Source organism: Drosophila willistoni, assembly GCF_018902025.1.
Source record: "Drosophila willistoni isolate 14030-0811.24 chromosome XR unlocalized genomic scaffold, UCI_dwil_1.1 Seg144, whole genome shotgun sequence".
Taxonomy (NCBI): Eukaryota; Metazoa; Arthropoda; class Insecta; order Diptera; family Drosophilidae; genus Drosophila; species Drosophila willistoni.
In genome coordinates, this window is record NW_025814057.1 from 4,347,122 (window position 1) to 4,362,099 (window position 14,978).

Consider the following 14,978-nt stretch of genomic DNA (forward strand, 5'->3'; position numbering starts at 1 on the left):
TTTTTCTACCCGTTTTAAGAACAAAACGTATTTTTTTTTGTTCTCACACATAAAATCAATTTCCCTTTGCTGTTTTTTTTTTTTTTATCCAAATCCAAAATGTTAACCTGATATTTAGCTTATCGGACAAACGCTTTTCAGCATGCGCGTCCGTAAATTATAATCAAATTGAGAGTAACTGAGAAAGAGAAAGAAAAGAAAGTGAAGGGGAAAGAGTGAAAAGAAGTCAAGCTGATTTATGCATTTCCCATAGTCGGGGAAAAAAAGGAAAATGCAGCTTGTTAAACAAGGCATTGAACAACTTTATGCCGAAACCAAACCAACCAAACTCAAACTCAACCCCCTGGGCCAAGCCAAAAGGTAAACACATTGAAACAGCGCACAACGACGGGGTCACCCTTTGACACGCGTCTCGCAGTCGCCCAACAGAAGACATAATCAGCTCGATTTCGTAAATCTCGACAAGCTGCTTATCTGATGAAATGTGAGCAGAGTTCCAAAAATGCAGAGAGAGAAAGGGAAAGAGAGTCTGATTCTCATTCTCAGTCACAGTCACTTTCTCTTTCGCAGTGCTCTCTGATTAACATCTCCTTCACAGGCATTTCCGGCCAAATGTGTTTGGCTGCTGTCAAAGTGACAGCTTTTTGCCAAATGCGAGGGCGTCAAAAACAAAACGTGCGTATATGTAGTACTTTTGTCAGTACAGTAAACCTCGGAGCGTGCTCCTGTCACACTTTTGCACACAGCAAAAGGCGGAGTAACTAGATCTATTCGCGTTTTGTTCGCCTCTCTCTTCTCTGTTCTGTTTCTGTCACTGATTGGCATCGGAAATTGAAGTGTTTTCATTAATGCCAAATTCGTCGACTTTTTGATGATATTGCGCAAAAAGAGAAAAGAAACATACGAGGAAAAAAATTTCATTGTTGGTCAAGATGGCAGAAGATTTTCGGTTATTGTTTTTCCCAATACGACGCGCCTTTCTGTGGTAATAATTGAAATTCATCGATGGCAGATTTAGTTGCCAAATTGATTGACAGGCGAGCAAGAGACGCCGACAACTTTTCAGAAAACGAAAGATTGACGCTTATTGAATTGACTTGCAAGAAGGCATAAAAATGAAATCAGAGGGTGGCAGGCCGGCAGGGAGGATGGCCAGGAAAGGGGGCAACTACTCAAAATTTGATACAGCAACTGTTGCATGAAGTCGTGTGGAAGCAGCCAAAGCAACGGAAGTGTGTGCCACACGGTTCGTTCAATGGAATGATATACTTGAGAGTTATTAAATATTTATACTAAGAAGTTAAGTCGTTTAATCAATCAATTGAATATTTCTCCTGACAAATTTTAAAACGATTCCAGTTAACTTGGAACAAGTTGTTACAACAAATTTCGAAAACACCAAACAATCTCAGACAAAATTAAAACAAAAACAAAAACAAAATAACACCTTATATAAACAATGCCTCCAAATCCCAAGCATCGTGATCTAGCACCATTTCTATATCGTTTTCGTAACTTCCTATTGGGACGCAAGCACAAAACGAATAATCGTTATGCTGATACCATGTCACCAAGAACTCAACCACCACCCGAGATCCCAGATGGACCACGCAGTCCACCTGATATACATCAAGTCTATTACTTTTCAAGGGATCCGCGCGATATGGTTAGGCCACCCATCGATCTGGTTGCTGAGCAGAAGCGTCAAATAGCAGCCAAGGCCAAGGCCAAAGCGGACGCAGAGGCTAAGGCGGCTAAAGCAGCTTCTGCTGGAAAAGATTCTCCACCTGCAAAAGGTGCTCCACCTCCAAAAGCCCCGCCAAAGGATGCTGCACCACAACCAGTAAAAAGTCAAGAAGATTGTGGACAAGGCGACAAAAATAATGACAAATCTGGTAGAGCTGGTGGAATAAAAAAATTGCCTACACCTGGCAAAATGCATTCTTGGGATTAACATAGAAGACCATGGTAAAGAGAAAAATGAGAGTAAATGATTATGATTATTAATATTAAAATTAGATAATTTGATTGCAAACGATTGGCATTCATTGAACCGTTTTCTTTCTTCCTTTTTTTTTTGTGCATTGCAAACCTTTAAAATTATCTCATCATTTCCATTCAATTGCTTTATTAAAATTCCTCCCATAATTATAGCCTTGGGGTGGTAAATTTTTTTTCAATTTTTTTTTTTTTGTTTTGTTGAACGACTGACAGAACAGAATGCAAATCTAATTAGATGTCAGGGGCGAAAATCATTTTATTACACCTGCATGAAAATTTAATTAAGCGCACACAATTATCACAGGCAAAAGGGCCCAGGGCGGAGGGCAGAGGGCGATTGAGACCTTTCGTTCGTTTGGCCATAACAATAAATATATGAGCTTAATAACATTTAATGCCATCAAAATTTATTATTTACAATTTAAAACGATTGGCAATTTGTTGTTGGACGTTGAGTGGATTATTATAGCCAACCAAACAACCAAACCAAACCAACCTATCGAAGTCAGCGAGATGAGATTGTTAATTGTCTGCAAAATGTGAAATTTATGTTAATGACTTTTGGCCGATTTGATCGATTTATTGATTGCCAAATACACACACACACACACACACAGGCACACAGACAACACACAAAATAAAACAACAGAAAACAAGAAAACTCATAATAAAATAAGAAGAAAATTTTAAAAGCGACAAGGGAGCATTAAAAAAGCTAAGCCAAGCTAAGTCGTCCATTGATCATGCCGAATTTTGTATACTCTTTTTCTTGTTTAGATTGAATTTCTTTTAAACAAGGGCCAATATTATTGAAATGTAAAAAAGATGTTACTTGTAAAAGTATTAAGTAAATTATAAAATTTCATGATAATCCTTTAAAAACTTACGAGGATTTTTGAAGGAAGAAGCTAATACAATATTTTCTTAACACAGTAAGTAAGGAATAATATAAAATATAATAATTTTATTAAACATTTTTAATCTATTTCAAAGTCAAAGCAATCATTTACCAATTCATTAGTTTAAAGAATTGATTTGAAAATATTGCAAGGGTATATGAAATTGGGCACCCCCAACCCTCTAGCTCTTTGTCATTCTTGTTTTTCTCTTTTTTTTTTGCAATTTATGGAAATTACCCTTAGGAGGGCACTAAAGAGGGGGATTGGCGAAATTCTGAGGGTAGTGTCAAATATTTGAATGACAAAAAAGGGTGTCAATTGTGCTGTCAAGTCAACATGTTGCCACACAGAGAAATATGAAATTCAATATACAACAAAATACTAAGCTGCGTCTTTTTTATTGAATGTTTGGAATTTGGAGTTGGAGTGGAGAAAAGTGGAGGGCAAAAGGTTGGGTGGGGGGCTATATAATTTCAGATTTTTTCCTTCTTATATGCATTGAGATGGAAATTTATTTATGAAAATGTTGATTGGGCACTTGAATATGTTAATATCGACACATAACACAAATGTGTTACCTCATATTGGGCAATTAGCCAAACATTTGATGTTCAAGTCGAAAACTCCAACACTTTAATATCGAAAGAACAAAGTCACTCCCCCCCTTCCTTTCAGACTGAGGATGGAGATGCCGGCAGCTGTGTCGCAAAATGTCAACGCTTTCCGCCAAAATTGTTCTCAATCAGAGATGCGTAATTAAAATATATAAACAAACACACAGGCCAAAGAGGAAACTTTATTCTCTGGCTCTCTGTCTTGCCCACCCTCTTACACTTTGCCCATATATATATATATATATATATATATTTGTATATTAAGAGCATAAAATCCAAGAGCTCAAAGTTTGTTTACTTTGCGTGTTTTTCTATAAAACCAAGAAACAACAACAACAACAATCGCGGGCAAGCAATAATAACAAGAAAAACATTTGCATAAAGCAACAAACAGGAAAATTCTACACACACAGTAAGTGCGGCGGGGGAGGTTGAGATGCGTCTATATAAGTGGGGGGGAGAATGGGCAAAAATGGAGAACCGAGGCTTCAAGCGAAAGTTAATGAGCGTTGAGCATTCGAGTTCAAAATGATGGCAAAGAGGGAGAAAAATAAAGAAAATCCAAAATTTCAAATGTCGCCTCCATCCATGTTTTACACTAAGACAAAAAATCATCAACAATTTCTTGAATTACAGTTTGAGTACATGGAAAAGGTGATGTGCTATGCGAAAAATCACCAAAAGAATCCTTTCCCATTACTTACTTCTTATAAAAAAATAAAAAAATTATTAGAAGATTAGAGTTTCGTTAGAAGAAAATGATATTCTCCTAAAAGAAATATCAGTAAAGTTTAAGATAAATTTAGTTTCTAGTGAAGCATTAAGATGAAGTAGAAGAGTTGAGTTTGATTTAGAAAATTTCAAAAACTAAATCCGAAACATTGTGAATATTGAAGATTGACTCGAGGAACATCAATTGGATGAGATAAGGATTGGAGTGACATAAATTCAGTTCTATATCCATTTTGATTTCAAAATGATCTCTAGATCATAGTTTTGATACTTTTCAAAAAGATTTCGCCAAGTGTAACCAAAAATCACTTCATTAATGCGTCATTTGTAAGGGAAGCTTTGGCCAGGGACGTTGGTTTTTTTTATTCTTTTTTGTGTTTTTTTTTTCTGGTCAAAACATCACACCATATGCAACATTCGTGGATACCCCGAAGGCAACACGGAAGTTGTCTCCATGCTGGGGCCTCAAACTTTGAGCCTGAAACTTGCCACCAGAGCAAAGGGAGCGCAAGGTAGTGGCAAGAGGGGGAAGTGCGGGCGAGAGTGTCGGTGGCAAGGAACGTGTGACAGTCGTGTAAAAGTTGATTATTTTTTAGCAGTAGAACGGAAGTGAAGAAGGAAGGGAACTTGCCGCTAGTACAGTGAATAATGACTTTTGCCACCGTTCGTTCGTTGTCTCGTACGAAACTGCCTTCTGGCCAAGTTTACGTGCGTTTTTTTTCATCTGGTTGGCCTTCTATCTCTCTTTCTCTCTCGCTGTGTTGCTGTCTCTCTCTTTCTGAAATTGGGGGAAGGTCCTTGGTAAAGTTATGCAGGCTCATTAAGTTGTTATACAGTTTAGAGCAGAGAAAATTGTCAGCTTGCTTAATTTGCTTGAGTCCGGAGTATGGCACGCTGAAGTCATCCGGCAGTAGAAGACAACTAGAGAGAGAGAGAGAAAGGGAGAAAGAGTGACAGAGAGGAGAAGAGTGGCATAAACAAAAGACTTCCGTGCTATGGTTCGGCCTTCTTTTGTCCTTGCAGCTCATGGAAAATGTTTAATGAAATGAATTTTAAGAGAAAATTTATTATTTTCCCTTCAAAATGAAATGAAAAGTGCGAGACATTTTAACATTGCCATTGCTTTGTGATTGAGGGATGATTGTGGATGTGAATGTTGATACTGCCACTAAGTCCGGATGTATATTTTAAGTGTAATTAAACAGAGGTCGTCGTCGTCATCGTCGTTGTCGTTCTCGACACTTTTCCCCACTGAGGAAAATGCCAATTATCCTTATCAGTCGCCAAATTGTCAGCACGAGGCTTCTATTCATGATGATCTATTGCATACAAATGATACAACTATTCTAAATGATATGCAATACAACTGGCTAAAGTGAGATAAAACTTGTAGATTAACTATGCATCTCCATTGAAATGAGAAAGCTACTCCAAATCTCTTAAAATGGCAGAGTAGTTACTTAATTTACTTTAAGACTTAGGCAAACGGTTTTAAAAATATAATAAATTTAATACATTTTTGTATTTTTATTCACGAACATTTTGATTTGCTCTATTGCGAATAATTGCATATTGTTTATGCTTTTAAATATTGTCATTGTTTAGATTTTAGAAACTAAAAACTCCTTTTGTGAATGAATATATTAAAACGGATATTTGGCTAAATTTAGATTGTTAATTTGTTAACTATTTCTTGATTTAATTTCAAAGATTATTACGGTATATCAAATTCATCGTGGCCAAAACTAACTTCTTTAAACTATATTCATTTTAATGTTGTTAATCTAATGATCTATAATTTTAGTTTTGAATCGTTTAATTCTGATTGATCTTGAAATAACTTTGGCAAAAGTAAAAGAGAAGTGTGCTCGCAATGTGTGCTTATGACATAATTTCTATAATCTCCTGACGAGTTTATCTTGAAATTGAAGTAGTCACTTGCAAAAACTATTTAATATCTCGTATCTAATCCACCCAAATGATATATCCATATATTGTGTCCATATCATCTTTCGCAACTTTCTTATTTTTCTACTGACGCAATTTCACCTTCAATTAAACTTGAGGTAAGTAATTGACAACGAATGGTAAAACCACAAGGAGGAAAAAAAAAAGGAAAATGGGAATACAATTCCCTCCCCAAAAAGTAGAGCAAGAAAGAGAGAGAGAGGGAGAGAGATAAATGGCGATGCCTTAAACTGATTGTATGGATTAAATTGCCATATTGGCGAAATTGGAAGAGACGGGTATATATCGGTGTGTGTTACTGTGTCTGTGTGTGTGTGTGTGTGCAAAGAAAAACTCCAAGAGGAGCAAGTATCGAAAACTTATTTTTGATAAGCGCAATTATAATTGGATTTGGTGGAAGTTGCTCCTCAAGAGCTCAGGTAGTGGCAACCCGAATGAATGGGGCAATGATTAATCTACCTCCGGAGTATTTAAAAAGCCAGATGCTCAACTGAGGGTGAGCGCAACGGTGATGCCGCGCGGCGGTGGCAAGGAAATCAGTAACTGTACAGAAGAAGACTTCAGAGGGGAAACTTTGAAGGGAAAATTGGAAAAAGTGCCTTGTTTGGTTGCGATAAAGACGTGTATTTCGTATTTTTGTAAATGTTTGCTGTCAAGATAAGCACCACACAGCGTGTGGTTTGAGCTAAAGTCGGTCCCTTTACTTACTTTTTTTTTTTTTTGGTTGGTTCTTTTCCACTCCTACTCCTCAAGCAGAAAAAGGAGTTTATTCTATGCCAGGAGTTTTGTTGGCAGGGACTTAACAAAGACAAATGAACTTGTTAGCGGGTGGGCGACTTGGAAGTCTACAATTTCTGTTGGTTGCTCCCAAATTTCATTTGTGGATCGAGGGGGAGGACAGTAAAGTCAGTCTCTCTCTCTCTCTCTCTTTCACTCTGTCCGTCTGTGTGTCGCTTTGATTTTCGTGTCGTCTTTGATGTGTTCTAACTGAGCAAGCCTGCTTGACTGGTCATTTGGTCATTAATTGAGTTTAATTATTGGGGCGTTAATGAGGAGGGTTGCTGCACTGCACTGGGTGGTGAGGTGTGTGTGTGTGTGTGGCGAGGGTTTGAAGTGCAATGATAAATGCGATGGGTTAGTGAAGTCAAGGCAACAATAGAGCTAGATTAATAGCGACTTTTGGAGTCAAAGCTAACGATATCTAGTTTATATTAGATCCATCATTCAGTTCATTTTATCATCAAGGGTTTCTAATACTAGGTCTCAATTAAGTGAAAATCCAACAGTTGGTTAAAGTTTACTTTTGAAAATGTAAGCATCGAATAGAGTTGCTAGAGGTAATAACATCTAACAGTTTTGTCGACTAGCGTGGTGTTAGGTTTTCATAGTTATTGATCATCTTTATTTTACCAACTTTGCCAAATTGGCACTTAATTTTTCTTCTTTTTTCACAGAAATTCCAAAGGTGATGCTGGCAACTCTATCATAATATTGGCGCCCAACGTGTAAATACATTTTAATTGTTTTTACATCACCCTAATCGAATTAACAAAACGATTTTAATTTTAGTATTACACTTAAGCTTATACAAATAAAAACATCATAAAAATTATTAAAACAGTTGCCACAAAAAGTCTACCAAATTGGGGCGCCCAACGTGAGAACTTGCTGATATTGCTGTCAATTAAAAGCTTCGCATGAACCATTTACAAATTCAATCCATTTAGTTGAAACTTTTCAAAAGTCACGAATTTCAATCTCATTATTTTCCATTCACCACCAACCATCCGCCATTCGACCACCACTCAAACAACCAACCGCTCCAATCTGCGATTCTTTACTAAATTTCAATGACTTAATGGCTATTTCAAGCAACTCTTCTGCTTCTCACTCTTCCACTCGAAAAAAAAAATGACAAGTACAATTAAAACTTAGAAACAACAACATTTTATTAACAAAAATAAATGAAAATGGGAAAATGGGGAAAACGCCCGCCGGTCTAGGTCTCTAAAAGGACCTCAAGACACAAACTCAAGGCCATCATTAATTTGCCTACAACACAAAAGAGTGTTGAATGACACGAAAAAAAAAAATACAACCAAAACGAGAAGGAAATTGAAAAAGGGAAAACTTTGGTCAGCTGAGAGGGTAACATTTTTTAATTGTTACTTGAAAATATTTTCCAAGGGCAAAATATGCTAAGGGGGTGGAGGAAAAGTATGGTTAGCAATTGTTGTCTTTCAATTTACGAAAATCAACATAAATAAGAGAAAGGGCAAAGTTGGGTGGATGGCGGTGTAGTGGAACAGAAGGCGGGGGCAAGAATGAGTGGAATTCATTTCAAAAGTCACATGTGACGCCTGAGGCATGAAAAATGTTCCAAAAATTTATGCAATGCTGCGGCTGGGCAACCATTTGCATTTTGTTGTAAATTGTTGCCAAGGCAGCCAAAGAAATATTTAACAAGAAGGGGGCAGCAAAATCCAATGGGGATGCTTACATGATGTAAAAAGAAGTCAGGGTAGGAGAATTGTTGATGATGGGTCGGAAGGCGTGACGCATTGTCTGTGCTTAATTATGGACACAAATAAATGTCTATCATTTTCGGGGTTATGTGGTGGTCCGCGCAAAGATGCCACAATCTCACTTTTTCTCTCTCTCTGCCTCTCTTTTTCTCTGTCTCTTGTATTCTTGTGGTTGCTCTTGGTATTTGGTTTTTGAATTATTATTATGCTTGAGAGTTTTAATGAGCTATTGACATTACTTTTCGAGGGTTGAGACCGAGCCACTGGGATGGCTAAATATTGATTGACCTAACCCTTAAGACTAATCCAAACTTCAAGGTATACAAATAATAGATTTTAGAATTTTATTTCTCATGATTCTCAAGTCTTACAAACTGTTTTAGTTTTTTTCTTCTTTTGCTAAAGATTCTCTTAGTTTTTTTTTTCATTATTTTTGTGAATTTTTATCTTTAATTTTGTGTGTAGCTCTTTTCGAATAAATTTTCTCGTAAATGGTTTGCAAAGTTTTTTTCCGGTTGTCTCACGCCCTCAAACATCAATCCACATCACAAGGCTCTCTCTTTCTCTCTGACGTCAAAGTTGCACACTGCGCTTTTATGCAGATAAATTGTCGGTTATTTTCCATCTATCCCCTACACCCTCCCGCGCACAATTGCTTCTTCTGCCCACACCTCAGTTCTTTCGTTTGGTTGCGCGTCAAATGGTTTTGAGCCCCAAGAAGGCCGCTCTCATCTCTATATTCCCAACGGACCTAACCAGAGTTGGAGGAGTGTCAGGACTGCAGTTGCCTCTGATGCTGCTGCTGCTGCTGTTGCTGCCTTTTTCCTGATTGTTTCATAAAAGTTTTGTGCAGCAAAACCAGTCAACTATTGTTGTTGTTGTTGCTTGCTGTTGTGATTTTGCAAATTAATTTGCTTATAATTTTTACGCTTAGTTAAACACAATTTTGAGTGATTTTCACACAGAGGAAAATGCTGCTTTGGTGCTAAAAAGTTTTCCCTCCACTACAGACACAGAAGGCGTTTTGCTTTTTTGGTAAAAGGGGCCAAAGAGTGGTTAAAGTGGATCTACACTGAGTGGAGACAGTGGGTGCAATAATGTAAATTTGTTGTAATAATAAAAATCTATTTGCTTATGAAAATGGCCGAAAAATGTTAAGACTTTAAATGGAAAATTCAATTTTGTTTAAGATCATTAAGTAAGTTAAACTTTAATCTATTTTTCTTGTATCAATCATAAGAAAATTTTCTTAGCACTCTTAAAATTCATAGAATATTAAGATTTTTAAGTTAAGTAGATTTTTCTTTAGTATACTTTGAAATCCTTAACGAATCTCCTAACAATATTTGGGTTTCTAATTCGATTTTAACAAAGAAAGTTGAAATGAAAGTGGATCATCTATGTATATAAAATTTACGTACTTTCTTTTGTTTGAGCCTATGTTTAAAGCCTACACAAAGCAAATACAAATCGATGTGAATCAAATGTGCATTTAAATGCTAAAAATCGAAGTTGTGGCAGCATCCGCTGCAGTCCAGTCCGGTCCAGTCCAGTCCAGTCCACTCTATGTACGGTTCAGTCTGGTCGGTTCCCCCATTGGCTTCGTTAGCTTTGCCAACTGGCGACAATAATAAACAGAGAGCAAAATACAAAAAAAAAACATTTAAATTTTATTTGCAGTCTTCCGACCAGTTCAGAAAATACATATACACACATAAATATATACCTACATATATGCATATTTTTGTTGTTTTTTTTCGTTCGTTTTTCATATTTTTATAAATTGCTATAAATTGAGATATTAATACGATACGCGACAAAAGTCACAACTGGGCGATGGGTTTGGTATTGAGTTTTGTGCTCTTGTTCTTGTTGTTATTATTGGTGGCCGGTTCGCTGATTTCGAACATGTGGCAAAAAGTGTCGAGACATTTAAAAAATGTTGCGCAAGTGTTGCGCAAACAAAATGTGCAGTTATTTGTATAAAATGCAATGCGACTGTAAAGAGGGACAAGCTTTGTATATATCGATATACATATACATACATATATGTATATGTATGTGTATATATATTTATATTTGGTTTTACTTTATTTTTATGGGCAACATTTGGCCGGGTTAATGATGAAGTTTTTAATCAAAACAGTTCTTGTTCGTTCTTTAAGCTTAAATTTAAACATTCTATGGGAGATGGGTGCAGAGGGAATGGTGGGGGGAGGGGGACATGGATTGGTTGGGAAGGGGGGCTTGGTTAGTAGACTGCAGTAAATGTATTCTGTATCCATGGGGCTCGGCTAGCTTAAAATATTCCATGCACACAAACTCACACATTTCGTCAGTTTGCTTCAATTGGACTGATTTAATTGAATCAGTTTGCTCTCGTCTCGTCCACCCATTTGTATTTGTGTGTGTGTGTGTGTGTGTGTGTGTGTCTTCTTCGGTCTTTCAATTTACTACCCCTGTCATTGCAGTGTGTGTAGTTTTTCTTTCCTTTCTCTTCGTTTCTCTCATGGATTTTATTTTTTTGTCGAGCACACACGTTTGCGTGCCATGCACGGCATAAAAATTTTGACACAAAAGCCGTTGCATACAATTGGGCGCACACACACACACACAGAGATAGGCTGTCTATATTTGGTCTGGTCATGAGATGTAGCAGAGAGTGAGACAGATAGCCAGAGAGGGAAAGAGACAATGACTACGTGTTGAGGTCGTTGTCATGCACTGATTTTGTATGCAGCCAGCAACAAAACAATCTTTATGTCATTCTTTTTTTTTTTCTGGCCTTCTATTTATTGAATTTCAAGTGAAAGAAAAGTTAAAGAGATCGTTGCAAAATAGGCATCTTTTTACTAAGTAGAAGAAATAATTAGAACTTCGTTTTGTAAATAGTTTAAAGCTCAATTTCATTGCGTTTTAAAGTAGTTCAATGAACTAACTTAACTGCTGTTGGAAAGCTATAACCCAAAAAGCCAAAGACCTGATCACAAGCCAATCTAATCTGATCTGAAATTTTGAGAAAATTTCAATTTACTCTGTTTACCAATATTTACATTTACGAGAAGTCAAAGCAAGGAGAAAAAATGGACCAAAACTTTTCTAATCCCTAAATACTTTTCCGAAAAACAAAAGCAAAATCCCTGCCCTTTCAAGCAGCAAAATAACTTTTACTAACTAAATTCTTTTCGTTACCACAATAAACAGTAGAAGAGAGGAGAATTTCCACTCATTCCCTGGCAATATAAATAATGCTAAATAAATTACCAAAAACGCATAGAAAAACAATCATTACACTTGTGAGCCGAAACCAATTTCGATTAGAGATTCGCTTTCTGTTTTTGGCCAAAAACAAAAGAAGAAAAAAAAGGCAAAGTAAGAAACAAAAGTAAAACTAACTTTTACTTCATTCATAAGGCAAATGAATTGGCTAAAATAGCAGAAAGAGTATGGGGGGGGGGGGGGGGGGGGGAGGAAGAGAATAAAGAAATGGTTAGGGAAAGGCCTACGCACGTATGAGATTTCTTATTTACGATAAAGAGACACACAAAAAATAGCAAAATAGCAAAAACAAGGCAACACAAGAGAAATTGCAGACTCTACCACACACACACACACACACACACACACAAGAAAGCCCTCTTCATGCCTCTTACTTAGACCCCTGGCAACCCCATCGAACCTCTTCCTTGTAGCTAGTCAGGCAGAAAAAAAGGGCAGACAATGGCAGGGACACACACACACACACACACTTACATACATATAAAAGAGACACAGAAGTAAAGACAGTAAAAAGGCCAAATATTGAATTGTGCGTAATTTACGATAAAAAGGGGAAAATTGGAAAAGTTTACCAGTCATACGTGAAAAGCGGTGGAGCGATTGCAGGGGTATGTGGGAAGGGGGACTCCTTTTGGGTGGTGGGGGGCTCAGCTACGTTTATTTATGTAGTTCGTGTCGAGGGGCCAACGCACGTGTCTCCAATCGGAGACAAGGCGTGGCTGGGTAGGCGTTTATATCGAGGGATAAATAAAAATTGTGATTGCCTGGAATTTAGGGGTATAATTTTACTTTTCTTTTCTTTTCGATTTAGAAATGGCTCCCCCCCCCCATTCCTCTACCACATTATCTGTCTGCCTGGTTTTTGTCCTTTTCCTCTCTTTTCTAGTAGAACCAATTGAGGCATTTTTATTAAATATTACAAGTGGATAAATAAATTAGATAAAAGGCTCAAGTTGTTGCCTAGAAATGTTTATTGCCATAAGCCCAAAAAACAGGCTCAAAGTGTTAATAGACAATTGTCTTATCGAATTGTACTAAAATATGTTTTGTGAGTTGATCTTAAATGAAAATTATGATTTAAATTTTTTAAGTTCTTAAGGAATGAGTCTAATTTTCCAAGAAATCTGTTTGCAATTTTATAGAGTATAAAAACAAAATTAATAATAAACAGAAGCAATGAACAAGAACTTCAAATTGTGGAGTTAATATTAGATTGAAGAGGTCTACTAACAGTATTTTTATCGGTAAACCAAAGCAACGAGACTTTCAATATGTTTTAATATTAGTTTAAAAATTTTATTGATAGCATTTCTAAAATATAAAAACAAAAAGACCAAAACGAAAGCGCATTTTTATTAACTAGAGAAAATCACAGAAATTGTCGTACAGCAAATTGCAATCTCATCTCTGTTCCTCTCTCTATCTCTCTCTTTCTCTTTCTGTCTCTTTTCACTATTCTGTGTCACTTTATTTTTCCATGGCGTACAACATGTCGTATGCGTGTTAATATGAATTTATGCCTTAATTGCAAAGTTTCTACCAGCGGCGTAACAAAAATATTTTTGTTGAAAAATTCTCACAATGTAGTGCAGTAGCAGCAGCTGCTGCCGTTACTATATAAACGATGGTTGTGTTAAGTGTGTGTGTGTGTGTGTGTGTGTGTGGGTTTGCTCTATGTAGATATAGGCATACAGAAAGGCAGCCAAAGGAGACGAGAGTATGAGGGCCATTAAATCGCATTTGGTTCGGGCACTTTGCGATAGGCAATGTTGCAGCCGCAGTCAACGCAGTCTCCTCTTGATCCCCTACCCAACAATCTTCTGCCCCCTCTTCATCCTGCCATAAAAACATTTATGTAATTGCTGTTATCGACAGACGCTGTAGTGCTATGAAAATAGCCTCGTTGTTGTTTGGGGGCTTTAATACACTTTTGATTGGATTGTCGCACAAGTTAATTGAACGGCGGCAATGGCGAAAAATGGCCTCAGCCTAAGCCGCTGAGCCACTGTAGTCCATTCACATCTATACACACACACACACACACAACAAAATGGTGGCAATTAATTTTTGAAACTAGTTGGCAAAGCGCCCACACAAATCGCCAATTCATGGTAGCTCATTAGGCAGGAGTCGAGCCAAACTTGGGCAAATTCTCAAATTCTTTTGTTCGATTGTATCAGATGGAAAGCTTGTTAGTTGCCCTTAATATCCTTCTCTCTCTTTCACTCTCTTACAATCTTTTGCCTTGCCTTTACACTCAGTTGCAACTTGTGTATCGTATTTTGTATTTTTTTCTTCTTTTTTCGTATGCCTCAACGCATTTTTATCTTTTGTAGTCTTCGTCTAGCAAATTGTTTGAGAATGACCCGCGTAAATCTGTTGCCCTTTTCTTCGACTCTCTTTCTCTCTCTCTCTCTCTTTTCATTTTCTTTCTACTTGATTTACTGTAAATTGAGAGATTTTCGTACCATAATGCCCATAAAAAATAGAGTGCAGAGAATTGTATTCGACATAAATAAATTGATTTGACCCGAAATGATTGCAGAAATGAAAATGTGCCTAGTAATTTGATTTGATTTGTATTTCGATTTGTATATTGTTCAAAGCAGGGTGAGGGGCAGGGGCAAGGGCAGGGGTAGAGAATCGGAAAATTTGTTAACCATTTCAGTCAATGTCATGTACAGATATGAGAACTTACCCTTCTGATAACTCATCATTTCAAATTAGTTTAGGTGAATTTAATGCCACAAACTAGATAAATTGATCTGAAATGAAAGTAGGAAACAATGCAAAATGAATCATGAGATCACATTGATCAAAATATAAACGAAAATGCGCTTAAAAATTAGTTTAATATATTTATACTTTTATGTCAGGCAGAAATCTCTCTAGTTCTACAAGTATGAAACTTTTGTTAAATTTAACATATTTAAGCTGCTTACATGATTAAATATGATTAT

The 14,978-nt window shown here is 36.8% G+C and overlaps 2 protein-coding genes across 2 annotated transcripts in view; one reads left to right on the plus strand and one right to left on the minus strand.

The window, feature by feature from the left end:
• LOC26529840 (mediator of RNA polymerase II transcription subunit 15) overlaps positions 1-14,777 on the minus strand; it is a 49,313-nt gene extending 34,536 nt beyond the window's left edge. Inside the window, exon 1 of the mRNA XM_047012097.1 lies at positions 14,717-14,777. Coding sequence (XP_046868053.1) covers positions 14,717-14,735 — 19 coding nt within the window. The 5' untranslated portion in view covers positions 14,736-14,777. The remainder of the gene's footprint in view (positions 1-14,716) is intronic.
• Positions 1,367-2,035, plus strand: LOC6639170 (NADH dehydrogenase [ubiquinone] 1 alpha subcomplex subunit 7). Its single transcript, XM_002062223.3, has one exon. The coding sequence runs from the start codon at positions 1,460-1,462 to the stop codon at positions 1,952-1,954; it is 495 nt and encodes a 164-aa protein (XP_002062259.1). The 5' UTR covers positions 1,367-1,459; the 3' UTR covers positions 1,955-2,035.
• Positions 14,778-14,978: the final 201 nt, after the last annotated feature.

Excerpts from the sequence above, each read along its gene's own strand:
- LOC6639170 (XM_002062223.3), top strand. The coding sequence starts at position 1,460 with ATGCCTCCAAATCCCAAGCATCGTGATCTAGCACCATTTCTATATCGT.